General features: G+C 44.6%; 1 protein-coding gene across 1 annotated transcript; it reads left to right on the top strand.

The window, feature by feature from the left end:
* The first annotated feature begins 2,863 nt into the window (after positions 1 to 2,863).
* LOC308300753 (uncharacterized protein) lies at positions 2,864 to 23,433 on the top strand. Its single transcript, XM_080744656.1, has 11 exons — positions 2,864 to 2,910; positions 3,004 to 3,062; positions 6,015 to 6,056; positions 6,160 to 6,222; positions 7,801 to 7,863; positions 9,461 to 9,523; positions 10,594 to 10,656; positions 11,346 to 11,408; positions 20,713 to 20,814; positions 21,664 to 21,792; positions 21,917 to 23,433. Exons 4-11 carry the CDS (start codon positions 6,162 to 6,164, stop codon positions 22,195 to 22,197), a joined length of 825 nt encoding a protein of 274 aa, XP_080600782.1. The 5' UTR covers positions 2,864 to 2,910; positions 3,004 to 3,062; positions 6,015 to 6,056; positions 6,160 to 6,161; the 3' UTR covers positions 22,198 to 23,433.
* The last annotated feature ends 547 nt before the right edge of the window (positions 23,434 to 23,980 follow it).

Raw genomic sequence — 23,980 nt, 5'->3', positions numbered from 1 at the left:
TATCGCCTACGCTAGCCGAGGACTCTCATCTAGTGAAAAGAGGTACCCAGCTCATAAGCTAGAGTTTCTAGCCATGAAGTGGTCGATTGTGGAGAAATTTCAAGACTACCTTTACGGGAACACGTTCACGGTAGTAACCGATAATAACCCATTGACATACGTCTTGAAGTCCGCCAAACTGGATGCTGCTAGTTACCGATGGTTGGCTGCTCTTTCCACCTTCGACTTCAACATCAAGTATCGGGCTGGCAAAAGCAACCAGGATGCAGACGGCCTTTCAAGACGGCCTCAAGATACTCTGGTCGATGATGATGCCTCCCTTGAGGAACAGGAGCGAATCAAACAATTTGCTTCTCACCATCTATCTTCATCTCCCGACCAACATGATCTACCTGCTGACCCCATTAATGTCCTGTGCCACCGCCATCTACTAAGTGAAGCAGACGACAACCTACCTTCTATCACCTTGGTAGAGTCCCTTGCTCTTACTGCTGATGCGGTACCAGACATATATGGCGATGAGGAGACACAAGGTTGTTCCACTATACCTACCTACAGCGAGGAAGAACTCCAACAATATCAGCGGTCTGACCCAGACATTGGACATGTCGTTAACCTGCTGGAAGCTGGAGATGAAGCCAACTCCAACCTCAACCCTGACTCCCTAGAGTTGAAGTTGATGCTAAAGGAGTGGAAACGTCTGGAATTGAGAGATGGTCTTCTCTATAGAACTCGCAAATCGGAAGGTGAAACCACCTACCAGTTAGTGGCACCTAAGTCCCTACGATCCACCATTCTCACGTGCCTCCACGATGATATGGGGCATATGGGTTTGGAACGAACTCTCGACCTAGTCCGGTCAAGGTTTTATTGGCCTAAAATGGCTGCAGAAGTGGAGAAAAAGATCAAGTCGTGTGGCCGTTGTGTCCGAAGGAAAACACCACCTGAAAAGTCAGCACCGCTTGTGAACATCAACACAACGCGACCCATGGAACTAGTATGCATGGATTATCTATCCCTGGAGCCTGACAGTCATAATACCAAAGATATATTGGTCATAACTGATCACTTTACCAAGTACGCTGTCGCTATACCAACAAAAGATCAAAAGGCTACGACAGTCGCAAAGAGTCTTTGGGAGCAGTTCTTCGTGCATTACGGTTTTCCGGAACATCTTTTAAGTGACCAAGGCAGGGATTTCGAGTCTCAACTCATCAAAGAGCTCTGCGTCCTTGCCGGTATCACGAAAGTACGCACAAGTCCCTACCACCCAAGAGGAAACCCGGTGGAGAGGTTCAACAGAACTCTTCTCGGCATGTTAGGTACCTTAAGAGAAAAGGATAAAACTCACTGGCGTGATTATGTAAAACCCCTAACCCATGCCTATAATTGCACCAAGAACGATGTGACCGGGTTCAGCCCGTATGAGTTGTTGTTTGGGCGCCAGCCTAGGCTACCAGTGGATATTGTGTTCTGCTTACCTGTCAGAAATGGCTCTCCTAAATCTCACTCCCAGTATGTGAAAAGCCTGAAAGCTCGTCTGCAGGAGAGTTATGAGATTGCCACCAGGAATTCTAAAAAGGTTGCTGACCGAAACAAACGCCGCTTTGACAAGAATGTAAGAGTCAACCTTGGAGGAAGGTGACCAAGTGCTAGTACGGAGCTTGCGCTTGCGAAACAAACACAAACTTGCAGATAAGTGGGAATCTACTATCTACAAAGTTCTTAAGAAATTGGGAGACTTACCTGTGTATACAGTTCAGCCCATGGATGGAAACGGTCCCAACCGAACCCTACATAGGGATCTCTTACTCCCTTGTGGTGACCTAATAGAACCAGAGGAAATTGAACAGGCCAAACCAAAGGTTCCCCGGCCAAGAACCAGGCGTAGTCAACCTCAGCTCCCTGAGGAACAACCCTCTGATTCTGAGGATGACTCTGAAGGTTTCTGTCCTGACCAGTTGTCAGTTATACCTGGGGAAACAGTTGTTGGAACTTACACAATCCCTAGAAGACAGCGACAAACTGTTACTCCAGCAGAGGAGAGTAACCGCTTACCGACCATGCCAGTTAACTCCTCGACCTCCCAGCCTCAGGACGAGCCAGATGTGGGCGGTTCTGCTGAGTTGTCTACTGAAACCGATGAAGCTCCACCTGAGACGGTTGATGGAGAGGAGCCAGAGAATATGGACGAGCAACTTCCTGCTGAAGAGGAGGATAACTTACCGGATGTGACAAATGAAATCCCAGCTCCTGATGAGGACAACGATGATGAATCAGTAGATGAAATCCCAGCTCCTGCTGAGGAAGACAATGACGACTCAGCAAGTGAAACTCCAGCTGATGCTGAGAACGTCAATGATGTATCTTCTATCCCAGAGGATGAAGAAGTTGAAGTTCAACAAAACACTGAGGTGGAAGTTGAACTGACCTCTGAGACAACAAGCACAGAAGATGGAAATCCACCCATTACAGATGGAGAAACTAATGACTCTACACGTAAATCTGACCGACCACGTAAACCCCCTGACCGTTTTCACTACCTTCAGTTGGGTAAACCCTTAGTCTCCTTTGCACAGAGTCTCTTAGAGAGTTTTAATCTAGCTCTAGACACTATGACTGAGTATGATGGTTCCTCCATGGACCATAGAGCAACGCATGAAGGGACTCATGCAGAGTCAAGGGGGGAGGGTGTAACCCATGTGAACTATAGGGTCACTAAGAATGCACCTATTTATGTGGTTTAGAGGTGTAATGGCATTTCGTTTCCACTAGAGGGTGCACTACACTGCACTACTACTGTCTCTGTAATTCATGGAGTAGAAAGAGAGCATTGCATTATGGGTACTTCCTCTTTAGAGATCGTTGACATTGAATGAAGGCCAGAGAGATTCTTCTCTGATAAACTTGGTATGAAATACACCAGAAACACACCACTAAATAATATTTCATGGTTGAATATTTCAGTATGATATGATAGCTAATAAGCACTTCTCTTATTAGAGTCCCTGTGATCCTGGAGGAAAACGAATTCAGGCAAACTTTGTTTGTTGTGAACCCTGGTGAGTGAAAGCTGTGTATTTCACTGGGCCTCAAGCCTGTGTTTATGTAGCTATTTCTCACATGTTTGTATGCATTGAGCCTGAAACCTTTCTTATAAACCAATCAGGGGTTTGATACTATTGTGTCTGATGTTTGAATATACTCTGGTGCACTCTGTATCACTGTATTATTGAGTTAGAAGCTAATAGATGCTAACCGCGAATTAGCATCTATGCTAACTGAAAACACATGGGTCTTAAAACATGCTGTAGCATGCTGAAACACTACTAGTGTATTCTATATATGGTGTTTACATCAAAACCCTATGGGTTGAGTGGATTAAGTCCATTTCATGTTTGTAGTAGCCACAACTACATTGTATTTGTACAAGTTGGAATAATATGAGTACATTTGTCCTTTGTTGAAAAGTTCATTATTAAATTCATGATTAAAGGGCATTACACTAATTTTGGAGTCTTAAAAGGATAAAAAGGTTTAAAAAGAATTACATTTTATGTTTAAAAGGTGAAGATAAGAATTTCATTGTAAATAATTAATGCATTACAGTATGCTGTTTAATTTCATTTAATGTATTTCTGTGGTCAATGGTTATACATGATTTCATTGTACTTGAAGCATATCCTTACTCATTGGTTATGTGTTGAAAGAGATTAAGAAGAAATGAGTTAATGATACCAACTCACAAGAAACTATTCTCATAAGAACATAGATTAATTTGGTATTCTGCACTTTGTGTAGATTGGTTTTTTGACAACCCCAGAAAACTACAAGTCTGAATTCTGTTGATGGATGGCGAGCTACCTAAGTGACATCTGTGGACGGTTGGGAGCGGTGTGGCCAGCCGCATGACCGCTGCAGAGGAACCTGTTGGATTCGACCTACTGAAACAGATAAGATCTGAAGCTGCTACCTCTGCCCGAGGAGCAGTGCCCACACATTTACACTGACGCCTCGCGCCCGAGGTCTCCCTTTTCCCCACTGCACACACATGGGGAACTGAACTTAGAGAACTGAACTGAACTGGATAAGGAACTGAACTAGCATATTCTGAATCCCTCTCAAAGGGAACCCTCTCAAAGGGAACACTAAGAGAAACCCTACCAGGGTACTTTAAGGTTAAAGGGTTTTAACACCCTATGGACACTTTATTTTTCTATTTTTATTTCAGAGCTCTCTTTGTTGTTTTCCATACGCAGCGCTGCTATATTGCCACTGTTGTGCACAATATCATTTTGTTGTTGATGTTTATTGCTTGACTACTGTTGCTGTTGGAGGCAATAAAACCAAGTCAAGTCTGTTCAACTCAATTCTAACTCTGTGGGTTATTTTAAGGGCAACCACCACCGAACCTAGGTAGATGTCTAGCGCCTCTCGTCCTCTGTCATCGGGGTGGGATAGGGGGCGCTACAGTTGCATAAGTGCCTGTACCTCTGGAGCCATTGTTTGCTTTTGAACAATTGCATGACCCTCCCTTGAATTCAAAGTGAAATCAGCAGACCCTCCCTAGGACTGAAATTGAAATAGCATGACCCTCCCCTATTTTCCTCCAGTAACACCCCTCAATAAAAAACGACCCCTCCCTTACTAGAAGCGCGTCTAGTCGGCGACCTGGCCAACTCGGAACAATGTAAATAGGGAATGAATGCCCCGCCCTTTAATGCAAACCCCATTATACCTGTTTTCATAGGACCCGTTTTGACCATCTGTCTGCCTGTGTCCATTTATGCCCATATTTGGAGATATCTGTATCTGTCTGTCTGTCTGTCGGCGTCCATTTTATGTCCATATATGGAGATCACTGCAGTTATAGTTCTGGGTCCATTTTATGCCCATATATGGAGATATATGTCTATCTGCGTCCATTTTATGCCCATATATGGAGTATCTGTCTGTGCCTCCAACTGTGTTGCAGACACAGTGCCGGTTCCCCCTTTAATGCGAACCTCATTATACCTGTTGTCATAGGACCCGTTTTGAACATCTGTTTGCCTGTGTCCATTTATGCCCATATATGGAGATATCTGTATCTGTCTGTCTGCGTCCATTTTATGCCCATATATGGAGATCTTTGACCATCTGTTTGCCTCTGTCCATTTATGTCCATATATGGAGATATCTGTATCTGTCTGTCTGCAATCCATTTTATGCCCATATATGGGGGCATTCATTTTATGCCCATATATGGAGAACGCGCGTGCCCGTGGGACGAACGGTTCTCGAGATACGCGGATTACATACATACATACACACTCACAGAGATTTTTTGTTGACTCATGTGGCGTACGTGATGTCAGAGCCTTTTATGAAGTGATGTCACAATGAGTCAGAGCTTTCGCCGATTTCCTCCGGAACAGCCTGATGTCAACAATCAACCCCGCATAAGGAGATTCCGAACGTTTCGCGCCGGTTCGGGAAAACCGCGCGTCGGGTCGGGTCGAGACCCGGCACTGCACTCCGTGCCGCGGCGGGGAACGCGCGTGCCGAATCTGAAGCCGGTGGGACGAACGGTTCTCGAGATACGCAGATTACAGACACACAGACAGACAGACAGAGAGACAGACACACACGCAGAGACTTCTCGCATTTATAGATAGATTATTACTTATTGTTTTATCTTTAGATGTGTTGTTTTTTGTTGTTCTGTTGTTACCGCTGCATTGTCTGAAAGGAAGCCGAACAAACATACGTTTTACTCTTATGTACCTGTACAAAAGACGTAACGATAAAGTACAACCATGAACCTTGAGATAAGACTCATTTTTAACAAGAAAAAAATGATTGAAAAAAACTAACTTTAGCCATGCAATTGTGTGGGTGTATCTTTCTTTATTTTTCTTTACTCTCTCTCTCTCTCTCTCTCTCTCTCTCTCTCTCTCTCTTCTTTCTTTCTTTCTTTCTTTCTTTCTTTCTTTCTTTCTTTCTTTCTTTCTTTCTTTCTTTCTTATATACAGCCATAGTAGAGAGGCTGACGGCTACAGAGACAAAGAATGCAGGTAAAGTCACAATTGAACATCTTCTGTTTGTAGTTGGGAACTACCTTTAGCCATACATTTCTGTTAAATGTATTTGTTTGTTTGTTTGTTTGTTTGCCCACAGCCATGGAAGCCAGACTGGCAGCTACAGAGATGCAGGTGGCCATTCTACAGACGGGGAATGAAGGTGACGTCACATGTTTGGTGTGACATCTAACTATTAATTTAGCGAATGTCTGTCTGTCTGTCTGTCCGTCCGTCTGACCATATGCATGCTGACATCACTGACACTACACAGTTTAGCCGCCATGGTAACCGTCTGTCTGCATGCTACTCTGACGTCATAGTAATGACATCGCATACTGGCCCTGGACACGGAACACCATGTATGGGCATAAAGATCTTCCCAATTGGGCACTCCAACATTACTTCTGAGACTCCTACAGTACATTCAGTCCCTTAGATACTGTGCACACGTGCACACCCCCCAGGCACAGGACTAGTGTAATCTAGTTCAGGGGTTTTCAAAGTGGGTGACGGGGCACCAAGGGGTGCCGTGACGGCAGTCCACGGGTGCCGCGAGATAATTTGATAATATTTGGACACAAAATATTTAGTATCATTTTAAACTTGAAGTGCAAAGTTATTTTCAGTCAGTTCTAACCAAAATGGCTGTTATCTCAACATTTACCTCGCAACATAATCACTAAAATATCGTCTTTGTCGGGCAGAAACCTTGTATCTCCAAGTTTCAAATGTGTATGTCTTTTGGTAAAGCAAAGCCCTGCCCAGCCGATCCGTGTGCTTGTAGATCGGCTGTTTTCACTAGTTTAGTACAATTTAGATGATAAATACAAAACGAACGGTTTTGGACATACAAGGTTTCCACCGACAACGACGATATGCTATAAATATAAGGTGCTGTGAGTGAAAATTATAATGTAGGGGTTAGGTGCCTCGGATTAAAAAAATATTCATGGGGTGCCCTGAGACAAAAAAAAGTTTGGGAACCCCTGATCTAGTTTACTAACACTACAATACATTTAACCCCTCCTGTTGACTGCTGCAATTTTGTATGTACAGTAATACTGTACATACAAAATTGCAGCAGTATATATATATACTGTAACAGTATATACAGTACATACATTTTCTTCCACAGCCATGGAAGCCACGTTTTCAAAATGTATGAGAATCTTTTGAACATACTGTAGCCGATCTTCAAGCTCACACCGCCAGTACATTCTGATGCAATGTGTAACAAAATCGAGTAAATAAAATATCTGATGTCAACAGAAGCAGCTGCGCCTCATGAGACAGTTTCAGTGGAATTTTCCCACCTTATCAAACTGTTACGTGTCTGTGCTGAGAAGTGACGCCTACTCTGTGAAAAAAGTATTAATACCACAATGTAGGAAATACTGAATAGTTTTTTTCAGATTAATCTGATTTATGACAAATCTTATAATTTAGTTTTGTCTTTTATTAGGCCTATATGCAACCATTCATTTTTTTAAAACACTTTTAACGTGGCATCCCGACTTTGGGAACGTCAATGTAGGCGAAGATTTTCAAACATTTTCTCTTTTCACCCCCAAACATAGCGAAAATAGTTGCTCTCAACTCTCAACACGTCGCTAGGTGATGCGTTTAGAAATGGCGGTGATGTTTTTTTTCCTTCTGCAGGAGGAAGATGCAAGCTGTTTAGAAACCATTGTACAAATATTCTATAAGTAATCCCACCTTTTTATTATTATTTGTTTAGCTATGGAAGACAGGCTGAAGGCTACAGAGCAGCAGGTGGCCATTCTACAGCCAGAGAATGGAGGTAACATCACATAACAATTTACCATTACGATTTAGGCATTTAGCAGACGCTCTTAATCCAGAGTGAAGTAATACATAAGCAAAGTAAAGTAATTAGGGCTGGGATGTGATTACAATTTTTAATCTAATTAACTACAGGCTCTGTGATTAAATATTGTATTAATTTAGTAAGTAGTGTCTATAGCCCCTTCTCCACTACAGGGCCAAACCAGAACTAGAACCAGAACTTTCCAGAACAAAGAACTTTCAATAACCAGACCCAACTGCAGTGTTGGGGAAGTTACTTTGAAAGAGTAACTTGTACAGTTACAAGTAACTCAACATGGCAGTAACTTGATCAAGTTAAAGTTACTTATACCCCTGGAGAAATGTAACTTATAAAGTTTCAAGTTACATAGAAAAAGTAACTTGAGTAACTTGAGTTACTTGATTTACTTTGAGTTACTTTTTTCAGCGTTAAATTCAGAATGTACATGAAACAAAATATAATATCCTACAAGAAAAGTCACACACCAGCTGAAATATGCCTTTCAACTGAGTTTTATGTTTTATTTAAAAAAAGGTTGACGTTAAACATGTGTTCCTAAAATAAAGTTAAAAAAGAAGAAAATCATGATCTGCTGAGGACATTTGATTGTCAATCTTAACAAAACTTACATGTACATTTAAACTTCGCTTGTAACTTCTTGTAACTTGTAACTTGAGCCAAAACTGACCCAAAATGTATTTCAGTTACTTGACGAGTTACAGAAATATGAATGTAACTCAGTTACCAGCAAGTTACAGCAAAATGTAACATAGTTACGTAACTCAGTTACATGCAACTTTAACTTCCCCAATACTGCCCAACTGGGTAGGTCCCAAAAAAAGAGGAGCAGCGCTGCTGGCCCTGCCCATAGGTTCCCAGAACTCAAGTTTAGAACCACATCAAGAGCAGGATCTAAAAAAGGTTTCCAGAACCTTGTATGAAACCGGGCCGTGCGCTATGGAAACAAAACCAGTCCCATCCTAATTTACACTTTAAGACATAATAAAGCCATAATCAGAAATAATGTGTTGGTAATTAGAACTAATATGTTTTATTAGACAAAAACAAAGTCAGAATAGCAGAAAGAGTGAATACATTCTCTGGCACCGCGGCTGGTACCGCCGCACGACTGGCAGTTCGACCGACAGTCCTGGCAGTAGGCCTAGGACCGGCGGCGTCCGGATTGACCGGCAGGTCCCGTTGTGGTAAACTGCCGGTCCATGCGATTGTGGCTACCGTTCCGTGCGGCGGCCGACGGTCCTATCGCCGGCGATGCAGCGCGACTGACGGTTGAACTGCCGGTCGTGCGGCGGTACCAGTCGCGGTGCCAGAGAATGTATTCACTCTTTCTGCTATTCTGTCTTTGTTTTTGTCTAATAAAATAATATTAGTTCTAATTACCAACACATTATTTCTTATTATGGCTTTATTATGTCTTATTCTGTCTTAAAGTGTACTGTAAATTAGGATGGGACCATAAAAAAATGGGTTCAGGTTCTGGACAGTTCTGGTTCCGCCTCATAATGGAATGGGTTAAATTAACTTAAGCCATGCAATCTCTTTTCTTTAGACCTTGACGCCAGACTGAAGGCTACAGAGCAGCAGATGGTCATTGTGCAGACAGAGAATGAAGGTATGAATGTATACGCAGTGATGCATTGTTCTGGTCTCGCCTCTCACGCACACGGACATGCATTGATGCCAAACAGCCCCCAAGTTCACATCCTCAACAACGCTTACAAGCGCTTTTAGTCGGAGGCCTTAGGGATAATTTGTGCTAATCAGTCTAAAAGCGCCAAATTTTGCACAGATGTAGCCGAGGGCATGCTCTAATGATTTAGCTAAGGCGCCCGAGTCGACGACCTTCGGGGTCGCCACAGCGGCCAAATCAAGTTGGGCTCCCATCTACTTTCTATACAGGAGGAAAATACCCAGAAAAACCTTTTTTTTCTGGGTATTTAAGTAGGATGTGAGGGGTCTAACTGTTATGAGGCTGAATCCATTGCAAGCATTTGTTTTGCACAAAAAACATTCCTTGGGCTACAAATGGCCCCTGAAAACCCCCACAAAACTGTGAAAAGTGAGTGAAAAGTGATGACTCATCACTTTTCATCACTAAACCATCGTTTTCTGGTGCCATTTGTAGCCCAAGGAATGTTTTTTTGTGCAAAACAAATGCTTGCAATGGATTCAGCATCATGACAAACCCCACCCAGGAAAAAAAGGTTTTTCTGGGAGCCCAAGTCGAGGGGAGCCCAACTTGATTTGGCCGCTGTGGCGACCCCGAAGGTCGCTGACTGGGGCGCCCTAGCTAAATCATTAGAGCAAGCCCTGGGCTACATCTGTGCAAAATTTGGCGCTTTTAGACTGATTAGCACAAAATTACCATTCTATGTCCCTAAGGCCTCCAACGATTTAGTGCCACAACCGGGTGTTTTAACCAAGGAACGAGCCTGTATGCAAATCAATAGACCTGTAGAGTAGGTGTTGAGTGGCGTGACGTCATTAAATCGAGCGACCACCCAAACATTGAATCACCAACGCAACACTTCTTATGCATTGTCTAGAATATGCAAACATATTAGCACAATTATGACTTTCAGTCGGATGAACATGCAAGCTGTTTGAAGTCCCACTTAATCTAGTTTAGAAACCATTGTGCAAATATTCCACAGGTAACCCCACCTTTTTATTTATGTTTAGCTATGGAAGACAGGCTGAAGGCTGCAGAGCGGCAGGTGGCCATTCTACAGTCAGAGAATGGAGGTAACATAACAATTTACTTTTACAGTTTAGGCATTTAGCAGACACTCTTAATCCAGAGTTATTCATAATAAGCAAAGTAATACATCAATACATCAACATTAATACATCAAATGCATAGAAATAGTAATCTAAGAAAAGAAAAAACGTAGGTAGACCAAGCACCTATTCAGTTAGAAAAATCACACCCGTGTGAACTGAGCGGTGGTTTACCCACCAACCCCCCCCCCCCCCTCCCCCCCCCCTTCCCCCCCTCCCCCCTTCCCCTCCTGTGTGTGTGTGTGTGTGTGTGTGTGTGTGTGTGTGTGTGTGTGTGTGTGTGTGTGTGTGTGTGTGTGTGTGTGTGTGTGCTGTTTGAGAGAGTGTGAGCCATACTTGCTCACTCAGGCCGCCACTGGTATTGCAGGCTATATACACCACAGGCTTGAGGCTACGGACGCACCCACCCACATACATACATACATACACACACACACACACGGATACACACACGGCCACGCTATGGAGACGGTGTGACCACCGCTCAAAAATGCTATCTAGATTACAAGACGGGTGGTCAAGTGCTACATAATGAAAATGCAAGCTGTTTGAGGTCCCACTTAATCTAGTTTAGAAACCACAGCACAAATGTTGTATTGGTAACTAACTAACTAGTGTACAATAAACAGCCATCTAATCTCCTTTTTTTTAAGACATTGACTCCAGACTGAAGGCCACAGAGCAGCGGGTGGTCGCTGTACAGACAGAGAATGAAGGTATGAACTTACATTGTCTGATATATTAACAAAGATATTAATATAAACACATTGTTGTCACACACTGATAAGAGCCAACAACTCCCTACTGTAAATGTTGACATGGTGAATTAATTTATTCACGCAATGTATTCACGCACGCATGAATAATTTACACACTTTTTATCTATTGATTACCAGTGTTGGGTGTAACGGCGTTATAACTAACGGCGTTACGTTACAGCATTAGGTTTAGCGGTAACGTAGTAACCTAACGAGTTACGTTATACAATATAGCAGGATCGTTACCAAAATCGTTTCCCAAAAAATAACTGCGTTAATTAAGTATTTAAGATCTATAATTCCCTGTTCTTTCTGTTGCCACAAAGGCGGTCCGCCCCCTGATGCAACGCAATTCTCCCGTCACTTCATTCACAAAACGTATAGGCCTACTCTCATCCACAAGTTACTCCAGTCAGCCAATCGCTCCGCGTCATCTTGAAACCAAGAAATCACTCACTGTTCTGGACTTCTGGTGCTCCATGTCCCACGAAACAACAACAGAAGCTGCTGCATCCGTCTGTAATATACGTGCTGTTGATCCTTCCTCACAACGGGGAGATATTAGTAGCGTCCGTGCCTTTAGTTGACCGTGTGTAAAATTTTGTGTCGGATCGTGTGGATACCACCCACAGTATCTGGACGGTGGAGGACAACGGTGGATTTGGACCCGGCCATTTAACTCCGGTAAAGCCGCATATTTTAGATTTTGCTAGTTAGTTTTGGAAAGAGCTGACCACCCAAGTTTCTCCAGTAAAAGAGAATGACGTGACATGAAACAGTATTTAAGTCGATGACATTTATTGTCCCAAGTTTGCCATGGTTCTGACAGAGAAAAATAAACAACAAAGGAAATCAATTAATAAACAGTATTTAACTGGTCAAATAAAAGTAATAAAGGTAAATCATCTTGTAGGCCTACAACAAGGAGATGAAATCATAATGAATACAACAACAAGAAACAAAAGCTTACATTTTGCATTGACGCATGGCTGCTTGGACACTGCATGTAGTGGCTGGTGAAGTGAATGTGTATACTGGGAACTGAGTGTTTGTTAAAGGGACCCACCCGGGCAGGCATTGGTTGCAATCATTGATGTCTTGCACCTGTCCATTATTGGGGATCACTGGGGACGCAGTGAGGGGGACCTGGCCACCAGAGGCTGCCATCGGCCAGCATGATGAAAATTCACAACAGCCGCCCCCACAGCAGCTCAGCTGCTGTGACTGACCATGGAGTTTCCAGAGTGTGGTCAAGGTGGCAGCGAAGGTAAATGGATAAGGCGAGCAACAGGTCGGGTATAGGTACGGTCCTTGATCTGGATGTCTGCGGATCTGACCCGTCCGTCCGGGCTGGTGTGGACCTTTACAATCTGTCCAATTGGCCACTGTGCTCTGGGCAGTTGGGGGTCAATAACCAGGACTATCATGTCCTCCTTCAGATTATTAGTTTCCGTGGTCCATTTGTTCCGAGATTGTAACGTCGGGAGATAGTCACGAATGAAATGTGACCAGAACTGATCTGCCAGGACTTGGCTGTGACGCCAACGCCGCCGCCCCATGGACTCAGGAGCATAGGACACTTGAGGTAAGGTGGAATCACGCCGCCCCATGAGGAGCATGTTGGGTGTGACAGGATCCAGGTCAGCCACATCAGACGAGGTATATCCTAAGGGTTTCGAATTGAGGATGCCTTCTACCTCCGTCAGCACGGTATGAAGGACATCCTCTGACACTGACTGGTGTCCGATGGCAACCTGGAGTGCGTTTTTTACAGATCGGATCTCCCGCTCCCAGATACCTCCGAAGTGGGGAGAGTTTGGAGGATTGAACTTGAAGGTCAGTTGATAGGCACAAAGTCCTTTCTGTAGCTCTGGTTCCATGGCCTGAAATGCTTCCTGGAGCTCCCGTTCAGCACCACGGAAATTTGTGCCCCTATCAGAATACAGTTCCGCAGGTCTCCCTCTGCGTGAGATGAACCTCCTGAGAGCAAGGAGGAATGCATCTGAATCCAGAGAATTGAGAAGTTCGAGATGCACTGCCCGGGTTGTCATGCATTTGAATATCACACCCCAGCGTTTCTCTGTACGACGTCCAATTTTAACCATGAAGGGGCCGAAACAGTCAACGCCCGTAGAATGGAAAGGAGGGCTCAAGAGCCTAAGACGAGCAGGTGGTAGGTCAGCCATCAGGGGGACCTTAGGCTTTGCCCGCCAACGGTGGCAGTCTGGGCATAGCGATTGATGGCGTTTGACGGCCTGCCTCCCACGGAGAATCCAGTAGTGCCTACGGATTTCAGCAAAGACACGCTCAGGGCCAGAATGGAGCAGTCGCTCATCGAAGTCCTTAATGAGCAGTTTAGTGACTGGGTGTAAAGGATCCAACACCACAGGGTGCAAAGGAGGATGGCAGGACCCTTGAACATTACGAAGCCTTCCACCAACCCTGATGAGGCCTGTCAGCCCGTCAAGTTCAGGGGCAAGAGTTCTGAGCTTACTGCCGGTAGGGAGAGGCTGGTTGGCCTGAAGAGATTTCAGTTCCATGGGGAAACTCTCAGATTGGCATCGTTTGATAACTTGGAGCTCAGAATCGGTGTAAGTTGGTTTGGGTGAATTCTCAGAAGCTTGACTGTGGAGCTTATCGTAGGTAGCTTGTACCAAGTCCTTCCATGAGGAGTACTGAGTCAGATCGCATGGCAGTTGACCTGGGGTTTGGATGGTGGTCAAACTGCAAAAGGTGAGACCTCTGAGTTCAGTAGGATCGGATTGGACTGAGCTTTTAGGCCGCACAGGCCAGCGGTCATGTGGTTGCTGAAGGAAGGGGGGCCCGTTCCTCCATCGATTTGTCTGTGATAGGTCAGCAAGGGTTTTCCCTCTGGTGATATCATCAGCAGGATTATTGGGGGAATCCACATAACGCCAGGAATTAAGGTCAGTGAGCTCTTGAATTTCCGTCACTCTTACGCCAACAAACACCTTGAAACGGCAAGATTCAGATTGCAGCCATTCAAGAACCGTAGTGGAATCGGTCCACAAAGTTGTATGGCGAAGCGGAATGTTGAGCTCCCTTTGCAAGAGGTGAGCTAATTGGGCCCCAGCCAAGGCACCGCATAGCTCCAGGCGTGGCATGGACAGTTGTCTCTTTGGGGCAACTCTGGACCTAGCCATGATGAAACTTGTATGGGTTTCTCCATCATACTCATTCCTCAGGTAGGCGACTGCTCCGTAGGCCCGTTCCGAAGCATCACAGAAGACATGGAGGTCGTGAGACAGGACAGTGGGTCTATTGGCTGGTGTATAACACCGAGGAATGGAGATAGACTCAAGACGAGGCAGCTCGGCCTCCCAGGCTCCCCAGGCAGCCCGGATGTCCTCGGGCAAGTCGGGGTCATCCCAGTCTCTCTGCTTCGACCATAGCTGCTGGACAAGAACTTTGGCTCGGGTAAGATAGGGTATAAGGAACCCTAATGGGTCATACTGCTGAGCCAGAACTTGATAAATCCTCCTCATAGTTAAAGGGGAAGATTGTGGGGGCTTGTGCTGATAGCTCAAGACATCAGGTATGCATTTCCACTTCAGGCCCAGAGTGGATTCGACTGGTTCAACCCGATTCTGTGAGAGCCATAGTTCTGAGCTCTGCGACCGGGCTTCGGGGGGTAGATGAGCTACCACAGCCTGATGATTGCTGGCCCACTGTCTCACCTCAAAGCCACCTGAGGCTAGAAGTTCACGTGTGCGATCCACCAGGCATTTTGCTTCTGGAATGCTGAGGCAGCTGGTCAGGCAATTGTCAACATAGAAGTTATTTTCCACAGTCGACTTGATCTCCTCATACCCTTCACCATGATCTCTGACATGTTTCTGAAGAGCGAAGGTTGCGCAACAGGGACTGCTTGTGGTACCAAAGGGCAGTACTTGCCATTCATAGACATCAGGGGGCCGCTTCTCTGTCAATGTTTCGCCAGAGAAATCTGAGCAAGGGCCGGTCCTCTGGTAGCAACCGGACTTGGTGGAACATGCCCTTGATATCGCCGCTAACCGCCACTGGATATTGACGGAAGCGAAGGAGGACCCCGATAAGAGTAGGGCTCAGTGTTGGACCAGGGAGTAACTGGTCATTCAAGCACATGCCCTGGTATCTGAATGAGCAGTTGAAAACCAGGCGGTCTTTGTTGTTATGATGGACGAGATGGTGAGGTAGGTACCAGGATTCTGTTGAACGATGGACAGCTTCAGTAGATATCCTCTTGACATAGCCAGCCTCTTCCAGCTTAGATATTTCCGCATTGTAGATGACTGCCTTCTCCCGGTCTTTTAGGAGCCTCCGTTCCGTACTCCGTAGGTGAGACATGATAGCCTCCATTGGGACCTTTAGTTTGGGAGCATCGTGCATCCGTAGAAGGGGAGTTGCATAGCGCTCAATGCCATCCATATTCACTCTCTCTGTTCGGGCTTCCAATATCTCGATTGCTTGTTTGTCCTGTAGGGACCTTGTGACTTGTTTCTCACTGCGGAAGGGTAAGACATCCAGCTTCCATAGCCTTTCAACATGGCCAAATAAGGGATCAGCTACATTAACGGAAGCGGTAGACATTGATGCGCCGAAGGACGGTTTTGAGGGAGACCCTCATGACCTTGGAGGGTCCATCCCAGCTGTGTGTGCACCGCGAGGGGACCTCCCTGAGGGCCTCTCCTCACCGGCTCCGTAGGTGAGATCAGATGAGAGTTGTCGGATCCAATCAAGACCAGAGGTTGGACATTTCGGAAGGATGGAAGGGGAATATCCCTCAGATATGAATAACGACGCTGGAGGGTCTGGACCGGGTAGGTTTGGTCAATGAGATCAATTCCGTTGGCTGTGAATGCTTGCCTGATGGGGTATCTGACTGTGGGTGTCAGTACAGAAGAGATCTCAAACTCTACATTCTTCCCTTCAAGGTGGGTAAGATCAGATCTGATGGTGCGAAGAGCAAGTATCTCCTTCTTCCCCTTCAACTGGAGATGTTTGACTGCAGCCGGAAGAATCATAGACCGGACAGAGCCATCATCCAGGACAGCATATGTACTGAGTGAGACATTATGGTTCCACAGGAGTACTGGGACCACTTTAAGCAGTACACGGTCAGAAGGGTTAGAATGAGAGAAGTACACCTTACTCAGTGAGCGGGAAGGATCCGCTCTTCGTTCCTGGTAGCCGTATAAGGCTCAGGATGGTGCCGGCAGGACTGAGCAATCATCTGAGCTTCAGGCAGCTTCAGATGTTCAAGAAGGACATGGTATTTATATTTCTCACCCAACTGGATGTAAGGATCGAGAAGGTTGTCCAGTGCCAGCTTCAGATTGGCGAAGGCTCTCTCACTATCCTCGGTGAAGTTTGGAATACTGGGCTTCGGAACCCCATACATGGGTGGCTCATGTGTCACTGTATTAGCTGAAGTGATGATGGAGGAATGAGCCAGTTGTTGTGCTGGAGCCCCCTGGTGGGATGGAGGTAGCTGTAGTTGGGAGCCGGGGTAAGAGAGAGACTGAGAATGGAGAGGTGGATTGCTGGGATGAGAAGGAGGATGGCTGGGATGAGAAGGAGGATGGCTGGGATGAGAAGGAGGATGGCTGGGATGAGAAGGAAGGATGTAATGGGTGCGGTTGCCTCCAGGAGGCGCTCTGCCAGGAGGAATGTGGGCACCCTGCTGAATAGGGCCCAGAAGTGGCTGAGAATAAGCAGGATTGGCCTGGAGTGATAAGGACTGAGAGTGGGCCACATGAATAGGGGAGCGTATGACCTGCTGTTGAGGACGAGAGGGACCATCTTGTTTGGAGCTCACACCTTGAGTGTTTGAAGATATGGATGGAAGTGAAGAAGGGACTGCTGGAGTTTTCTTAACTGTGCTCGGAGGAAGAGCATAAAGCTTAAAGGCAGTGAAATGCTCCTCTGCAGAGTCGCTGGAGGGAGTGAATTGCACTTTGACATTTCTTGGCCTGACAGCAGTTTCAGATTCAGGATCTGGGTTATTCTGAGGTGTGGAGGTTCCCACATGATGAGGGTGATGCTGGTTCTGATCTCCTACCGGTGAAAGAGCGCCTCCTTGTGGTTCAAGTTGGATCAGCTCCTCTTCATCATTATCCTCTTCATTTCCACCAACTTCAAGGATGGAGGTGGGTGGAGGTGCTCCCCCTACTGCTCCATGTTGATCGGTGGTATTCTGCTGATCTGTGCTCTGACTCATCAGCAATGTGCTAATGTGCTCCAGGACTGTTTGTCTTTCCCTTCTCCTCCTTTCAAGCTCCTCCATTTTCTCCGCTTCTTCCCTCTCGGCCTTCTTCAGGGCTTCTGCCATGTTAACCAAGGCCTCCCTATCCTTGGCCTGTGATGATATGGCTTTTTGAAGCAATACACTCTGAGACTGTCCGTATCTGTCTGGTTTATGTCTTTCCCTGCTGGGATAAACCTTGGTCTTCTCCTCTTCAGACATAGTTGTTGGTCTCATATACTGTATGTCACACTTGGGCAGTCAGCTTTTCCAGCTCGAAGGACCATATTTTAGATTTTGCTAGTTAGTTTTGGAAAGAGCTGACCACCCAAGTTTCTCCAGTAAAAGAGAATGACGTGACATGAAACAGTATTTAAGTCGATGACATTTATTGTCCCAAGTTTGCCATGGTTCTGACAGAGAAAAATAAACAACAAAGGAAATCAATTAATAAACAGTATTTAACTGGTCAAATAAAAGTAATAAAGGTAAATCATCTTGTAGGCCTACAACAAGGAGATGAAATCATAATGAATACAACAACAAGAAACAAAAGCTTACATTTTGCATTGACGCATGGCTGCTTGGACACTGCATGTAGTGGCTGGTGAAGTGAATGTGTATACTGGGAACTGAGTGTTTGTTAAAGGGACCCACCCGGGCAGGCATTGGTTGCAATCATTGATGTCTTGCACCTGTCCATTATTGGGGATCACTGGGGACGCAGTGAGGGGGACCTGGCCACCAGAGGCTGCCATCGGCCAGCATGATGAAAATTCACAACACCGCAAATAAAAACGCGACGGCACCGAGGTACTCCATATATGGGCATTCCCATATGAAGTCCTGATATAATTGATGACATTAGGGAACTCCATATATGGGCATAAAAGGGATTCTGTTAGTGTGACATCACAGTGAAGCCAGAGCGTGATGTCAGAGCGGCAAACACTTTCTGTTAAGAGTGGTTCCCCTGACATCACAGTGATGTCAGAACATGATGTCACAGTGAGGTGTCAGGGGAACCACAGTGTCAAGCGTTATAGACAGAGATACGGACAAGCTGTTACCATTCACATACTAAACTGTGATCTCAAACTAGTAACTAGTTACTGCTCAACACTGGAGCTACCAGTAGCAGTGTGTGTTGTCTACAGAGAGCTAACAGTAGCAGTGTGTGTTTAAGTTCAAGTTCAAGTTCATTTATTGTTTGTCCCCGAAGGACGATTTGGTTGCAGCAATATACGGTATAAAACCATACATCTGTCACAAAAGACACATAAAAACACATAGGACACATAGAACAATAAAAACAGGATAGCAGTTCATGATCTCAGCTAGAATTAAAGAAAAAAAAAACAATCTATAGGCCATACAGGACCGAATGTACCGGCATTGGAATTCGCATGATTTCATACTTTAGAAACTTAATTAAGTCTCCCAAAGCAACAGATTACCTCCTCCTCATATCAGCATTTAAAGCCTGTATTGAAGCAGGCACAAAGGAAAACTTATGCCTGTTTGTTGTGGCCACTGAAGCTTCCAGGCGAACGCCAGAAGCAAGAAAGCAGCTTGTACACACAGTTGAGAGGATGAGAGCTGTCCATACGAATGAACGAATGAGTTTGGAAGACGTGATCCAGGCTACTGAAGTTTACTCCAGCTATCTTTGTGGCCATTCTCACAATTCTTCCAAGGTGTTTTTAGTCTTTTATGTTCAGGTTTCCATACCAACAAATGATGGAGAAGGAGATTATTGACTCAATAAAAGCGCTGTAAAACAGTCTCATTAAAGATTTGTCAACGTGAAATGTGGCAAGCCTCCTTAAACAATAGAGGCGTTGCTGACCTTTCTTGCACAACATTTCACAGTTCATGACAAATGTAAGCTTACTATCAAACGTAGTGCCCAAATATTTATAGGCGTTAACCAGGTCAACTTGCCGACAGTGTCGTCTACAGAGCTAACAGTAGCAGTGTGTTGTCTACAGAGATAACGGTATCAGTGTGTGTTGTCTAGGGGTTCCGAAACTTTTTTGTCTCAGGGCACCCCATGAATATATTTTTTAATCCAAAGCACCCCTACATTATAATTTTCACTCCCAGTACCTTATATTTATAGCATATCGTCGTTGTCGGGTGTCCAAAACCATTTGTTTTGTATTTATCATCTAATATACTAAACTAGTGAAAACAGCCAATCTACAAGCACACAACGCCTCGCATCGTGAGGTGTTGTGTGCTTGTAGATCGGCGGTTTTCACTAGTTTTGTGACAGTCTTGTATGATGAAGCAGGGTTTACTTTACCAACAAAACGTACACATTTGAAACTTGGAGATACAAGGTTTCTGCCCGACAGTGACGATATTTCAGTGTTTTTATGTTGCGAGGAAAACGTTGAGATAACAGCCATTTTGGTTAGAACTGACTGAAAATAACTTTGTACTTCAAGTTTAAAATGATACCAAATATTTTTTCAAGTGTCCAATTAAATTCCAAATATTATCAAATTATCTCGCGGCACCCCTGGACAGAGCTAACGGTAGCAGTGTGTGTTGTTACAGAGCTAACGGTAGCAGTGTGTGTTGTCTACAGAGCTAACGGTAGCAGTGTGTGTTGTCTACAGAGCTAACGGTAGCAGTGTGTGTTGTCTACAGAGCTAACGGTAGCAGTGTGTGTTGTTACAGAGCTAACGGTAGCAATGTGTTGTTACAGAGCTAACGGTAGCAGTGTGTGTTGTTACAGAGCTAACGGTAGCAGTGTGTGTTGTTACAGAGCTAACGGTAGCAGTGTGTGTTGTCTACAGAGCTAACGGTAGCAGTGTGTGTTGTTACAGAGCTAACGGTAGCAGTGTGTGTTGTCTACAGAGCTAACGGTAGCAGTGTGTGTTGTTACAGAGCTAACGGTAGCAGTGTGTGTTGTTACAGAGCTAACGGTAGCAGTGTGTGTTGTTACAGAGCTAACGGTAGCAGTGTGTGTTGTTACAGAGCTAACGGTAGCAGTGTGTGTTGTTACAGAGCTAACGGTAGCAGTGGACAGCAGCGTGTCCCAGCTGAGAGATGTTCACACCAGACTGAACTCGATTGAAACTCATCTTCATCAGCTGCTGGAGACATCAGGTAGGACAATCTGCTATCTACACTGTACACATGAAGACTGTCGGAGAGGGGGGGGGGGGGCCTGGGTGTCAATATTCATTGTCTCTAAAGAAACCAGGGGCGTCAATTGGGTATGGCAGGGGTATGCAGCTGCCATACCCTGGGTCAAGGGGGGAAAATAAAAGTTACTTTTAAATATAAATCCATGAATGTATCTTTGTCTATCTGTGCTGGTTATTATGGTGTTAAATTACAGTAAAATAACTACAAATGCAAAATGTAACAAAATGGTCACTCTAACAAGGCATTATAATTATATTCTCCACACTTTTATTCTCCTCATCTTGACAAAATTGTATATTCCCAGGTTCTGCAGGTCAGCTGCACAGGTGCAATGCATTATTGTTAATTGTGGCACTAACATGCCAAGTTTAGCAGCACTTGAACAACCGTTCCAGGCTGCCATATCCAGCCCAAGAAACCGTAGAAACGGGGGAAAAGATTTAATGTATCATGCCTGTTGCTAAGACATGGCAACATGACTGGTGTCTTGCACACGCGCAAAGGCGTGCGTGCAAGACACCAGTCATGTTGCCATACTTTAGCTTTTTCTGAACTGACACCACTGAAAGAAACAGTTTTCAGACAGAAATGTTTAGTCTTTAAAGCTAATGGAGTACAAAGTATTTTTCTTCTTGGCATCAAAGAATAGTAGCCACGGTTAAAAATCTAGGTTGATGTCATCAGTAGATAATGTGTCTTTTTTTGAGGAATTAGCCAATAGCCTACAGTAAATACAAACTGAGAGGTTGTTGCTGAAACTGTCCAACAGTCGTGACATTGAAACCGTAATGGTTTGTGTGTTTATAGCTAAATCTAAAGTGGCGTTCTCAGCTGGACTTGGTGGGGAAGGAGACTATGGACCATTCAACACAGACACCACACTGAAATACAGTGATGTGCAAACCAACATTGGCTATGCTTACAGTCCAAACACAGGTATATTTGAACTTTTGCACAACTGAGAAGCGTGTGTGTGTGTGTGTGTGTGTGTGTGTGTGTGTGTTACAGTGACTTAAGCAGATAAAATATTAGGCTACATTACAAATCTTCTTCCTTACAGGAACCTTCACAGCGCCAGTCCATGGAGTCTACCACTTCAGTTTCTACCACCATCATAGCGTTGGAGATGGCGGAGCTGCGTTCCTCTACAAGAACAAAGCACAAGTGCTTGCGGTCACATATGGCTATAATAAGGATGGCCAGTACAATACTGCTAACGGTGTCACAGTGCTGTTGGAGGAGGGAGATGAAGTCAATGTCGTCTTAGAGAAAGGTCAATGGATTTATGACAACGGCAAGAATTTCAGTAACTTCAATGGCATTCTGTTGTTCACCCTGTGATACAGTAGCATATCGTCGTTGTCGGGCAGAAACCTTGTATCTCCTTTTTCGGCAAGTAAAGCCCTGCTTCATCATACAAGGCCGTCGCACAAAAGTAGTGAAAACAGCAGATCTACAAGCACACAACGCCTCGCACCGTTTAAATCACTAGTTTAAATCATTTTTTAAATGATAAATGCAAAACGAACGGTTTTGGACATACAAGGTTTCCACCCGACAATGACGATATAATCGTCTCTGTCGGTTGGAAACCTTGTATGTCCATAATCGTATGTAGCTATGCGTAGTTGTTTAATCACACGCTATTTGTAATCCTTTTCATTAGTTCAACCTTTATGAAACCCACAGACACACTTAGCCAACATTTTGATAATCACTTCAGCCCTAATAGGCCTATACATTTTGTCCATTTGAAAATAGCCCATCTACAAGGTCACAATGTGTCACAATGCGACGCATCGTGAGCTTGTAGATCTGCTATATTTAAGTATATTTTGATACCAATACTTTGGTTGTATTTCATTACAGTATTGATACTCTTAAAGTAAAATGTAGTACTTTCTTTACACCACTGATCTCAACACGTTGTGAGCTTGTAAAGATTGGAGATTTTAGCTACTTTCTGTGCCAAAAGCAAAAATGGCTCCAAGGTAGATGTGCCAAGATTTTGTATGTTTTTCTTTACTGTTGAATGAAAACATATTTTTTTGGGGGGGCCCATTGATCGATCACAGAAACAGACACAGTCGTTGTGATTCAGTGACAAAAAGAATTTTGTCAATCGGACAAAATTAATGGTTCCAGAGATAGAGCTGAATGAATTAAAAAAAAAATCCATCCACTAGCATGAACGCGCATTCTCTCAAGCAGCCACACGAGGGAGCCAACACACAAACAGAGAAAAGCATCTCTCTGATCTCAGGTCATGTTGACATCTTTTCAATAAAAAAAAGAAGAAAAAAATGACGTCATTGGCACAGGGGGCCCTTTGAAAAAAGACGTCAAGAGACATCATTGGCACGGAAGGATTGTTAAAATGACGAAATTGGACATTCATTTACGGCGCAAAAACATTAATTATGGAGATACTGTACAAGGTTTCTGTCCGATAGTACCGGTATTGTCTCAGAAAGCAGCAGTGTGACGTTAACAACACTCGACATTCACATGCATCCATGCTTCCTGGTGTGATGGAGTGCATGTAATGCAAAATAACTGTTTTCAATATTGAGTACACAGGACCCCAGTGGAAACAAGCCATAGGCTTTCTTGGCAAAATCCTTTTAGCAGACCTTGTATTGTACTGTACTTCCCTGTGCATGTCTCTGCAAACTGTTAATAAAGGATTCAATTGTTGTTACACGCAATACCTGAACCATCATTCCGCTGCTACTACCACTATCAGAGGTGGAGGCCATTATTATTTGCTTAAGCAGAGCGTGCAAGTACTGTAATGGGATGGGTATGTATGTAGGGTGTCTGTATGTAGATGTCTCCCTTTTTCTGAAAATGGATGGGATTCTGGGAATGTATGTGTATGTATGTCAGTGTCTCATCATTAACAGCCAATGAGGGACCAGCATTCCTGGTGATGCCACTGGTGATGTCAGCAGAGTTTGGTATAGAGTAGTGAAGTGTGACGTAATTTACACATCCTTTTTTTTTTTTTTTTTTTTTGCGACCGTCAGGGAGCAGTTTACTATGAAAACCTCCACCGGCCGTCCGTCCGTCCGTCCGTCCGTCCGTCCGTCCGTCACACGTCACACGTCACACCTTTGCCCTG

This window comes from Nannobrachium achirus (assembly GCF_963921795.1).
Source record: "Nannobrachium achirus genome assembly, chromosome: 16".
NCBI classification, from domain to species: Eukaryota; Metazoa; Chordata; class Actinopteri; order Myctophiformes; family Myctophidae; genus Nannobrachium; species Nannobrachium achirus.
The sequence above is the reverse complement of the archived record's forward strand: the minus strand, read 5'-3'. Positions and strand labels throughout refer to the sequence as shown.

Coding starts and splice junctions, on each gene's coding strand:
- LOC308300753 (XM_080744656.1), top strand. CDS start 6,162: ATGGAAGCCAGACTGGCAGCTACAGAGATGCAGGTGGCCATTCTACAG. Junction 7,864..9,460: donor TCTACAGCCAGAGAATGGAG/GTAACATCACAT, acceptor TCTTTTCTTTAG/ACCTTGACGCCAGACTGAAG. Junction 21,793..21,916: donor TGCTTACAGTCCAAACACAG/GTATATTTGAAC, acceptor TCTTCCTTACAG/GAACCTTCACAGCGCCAGTC.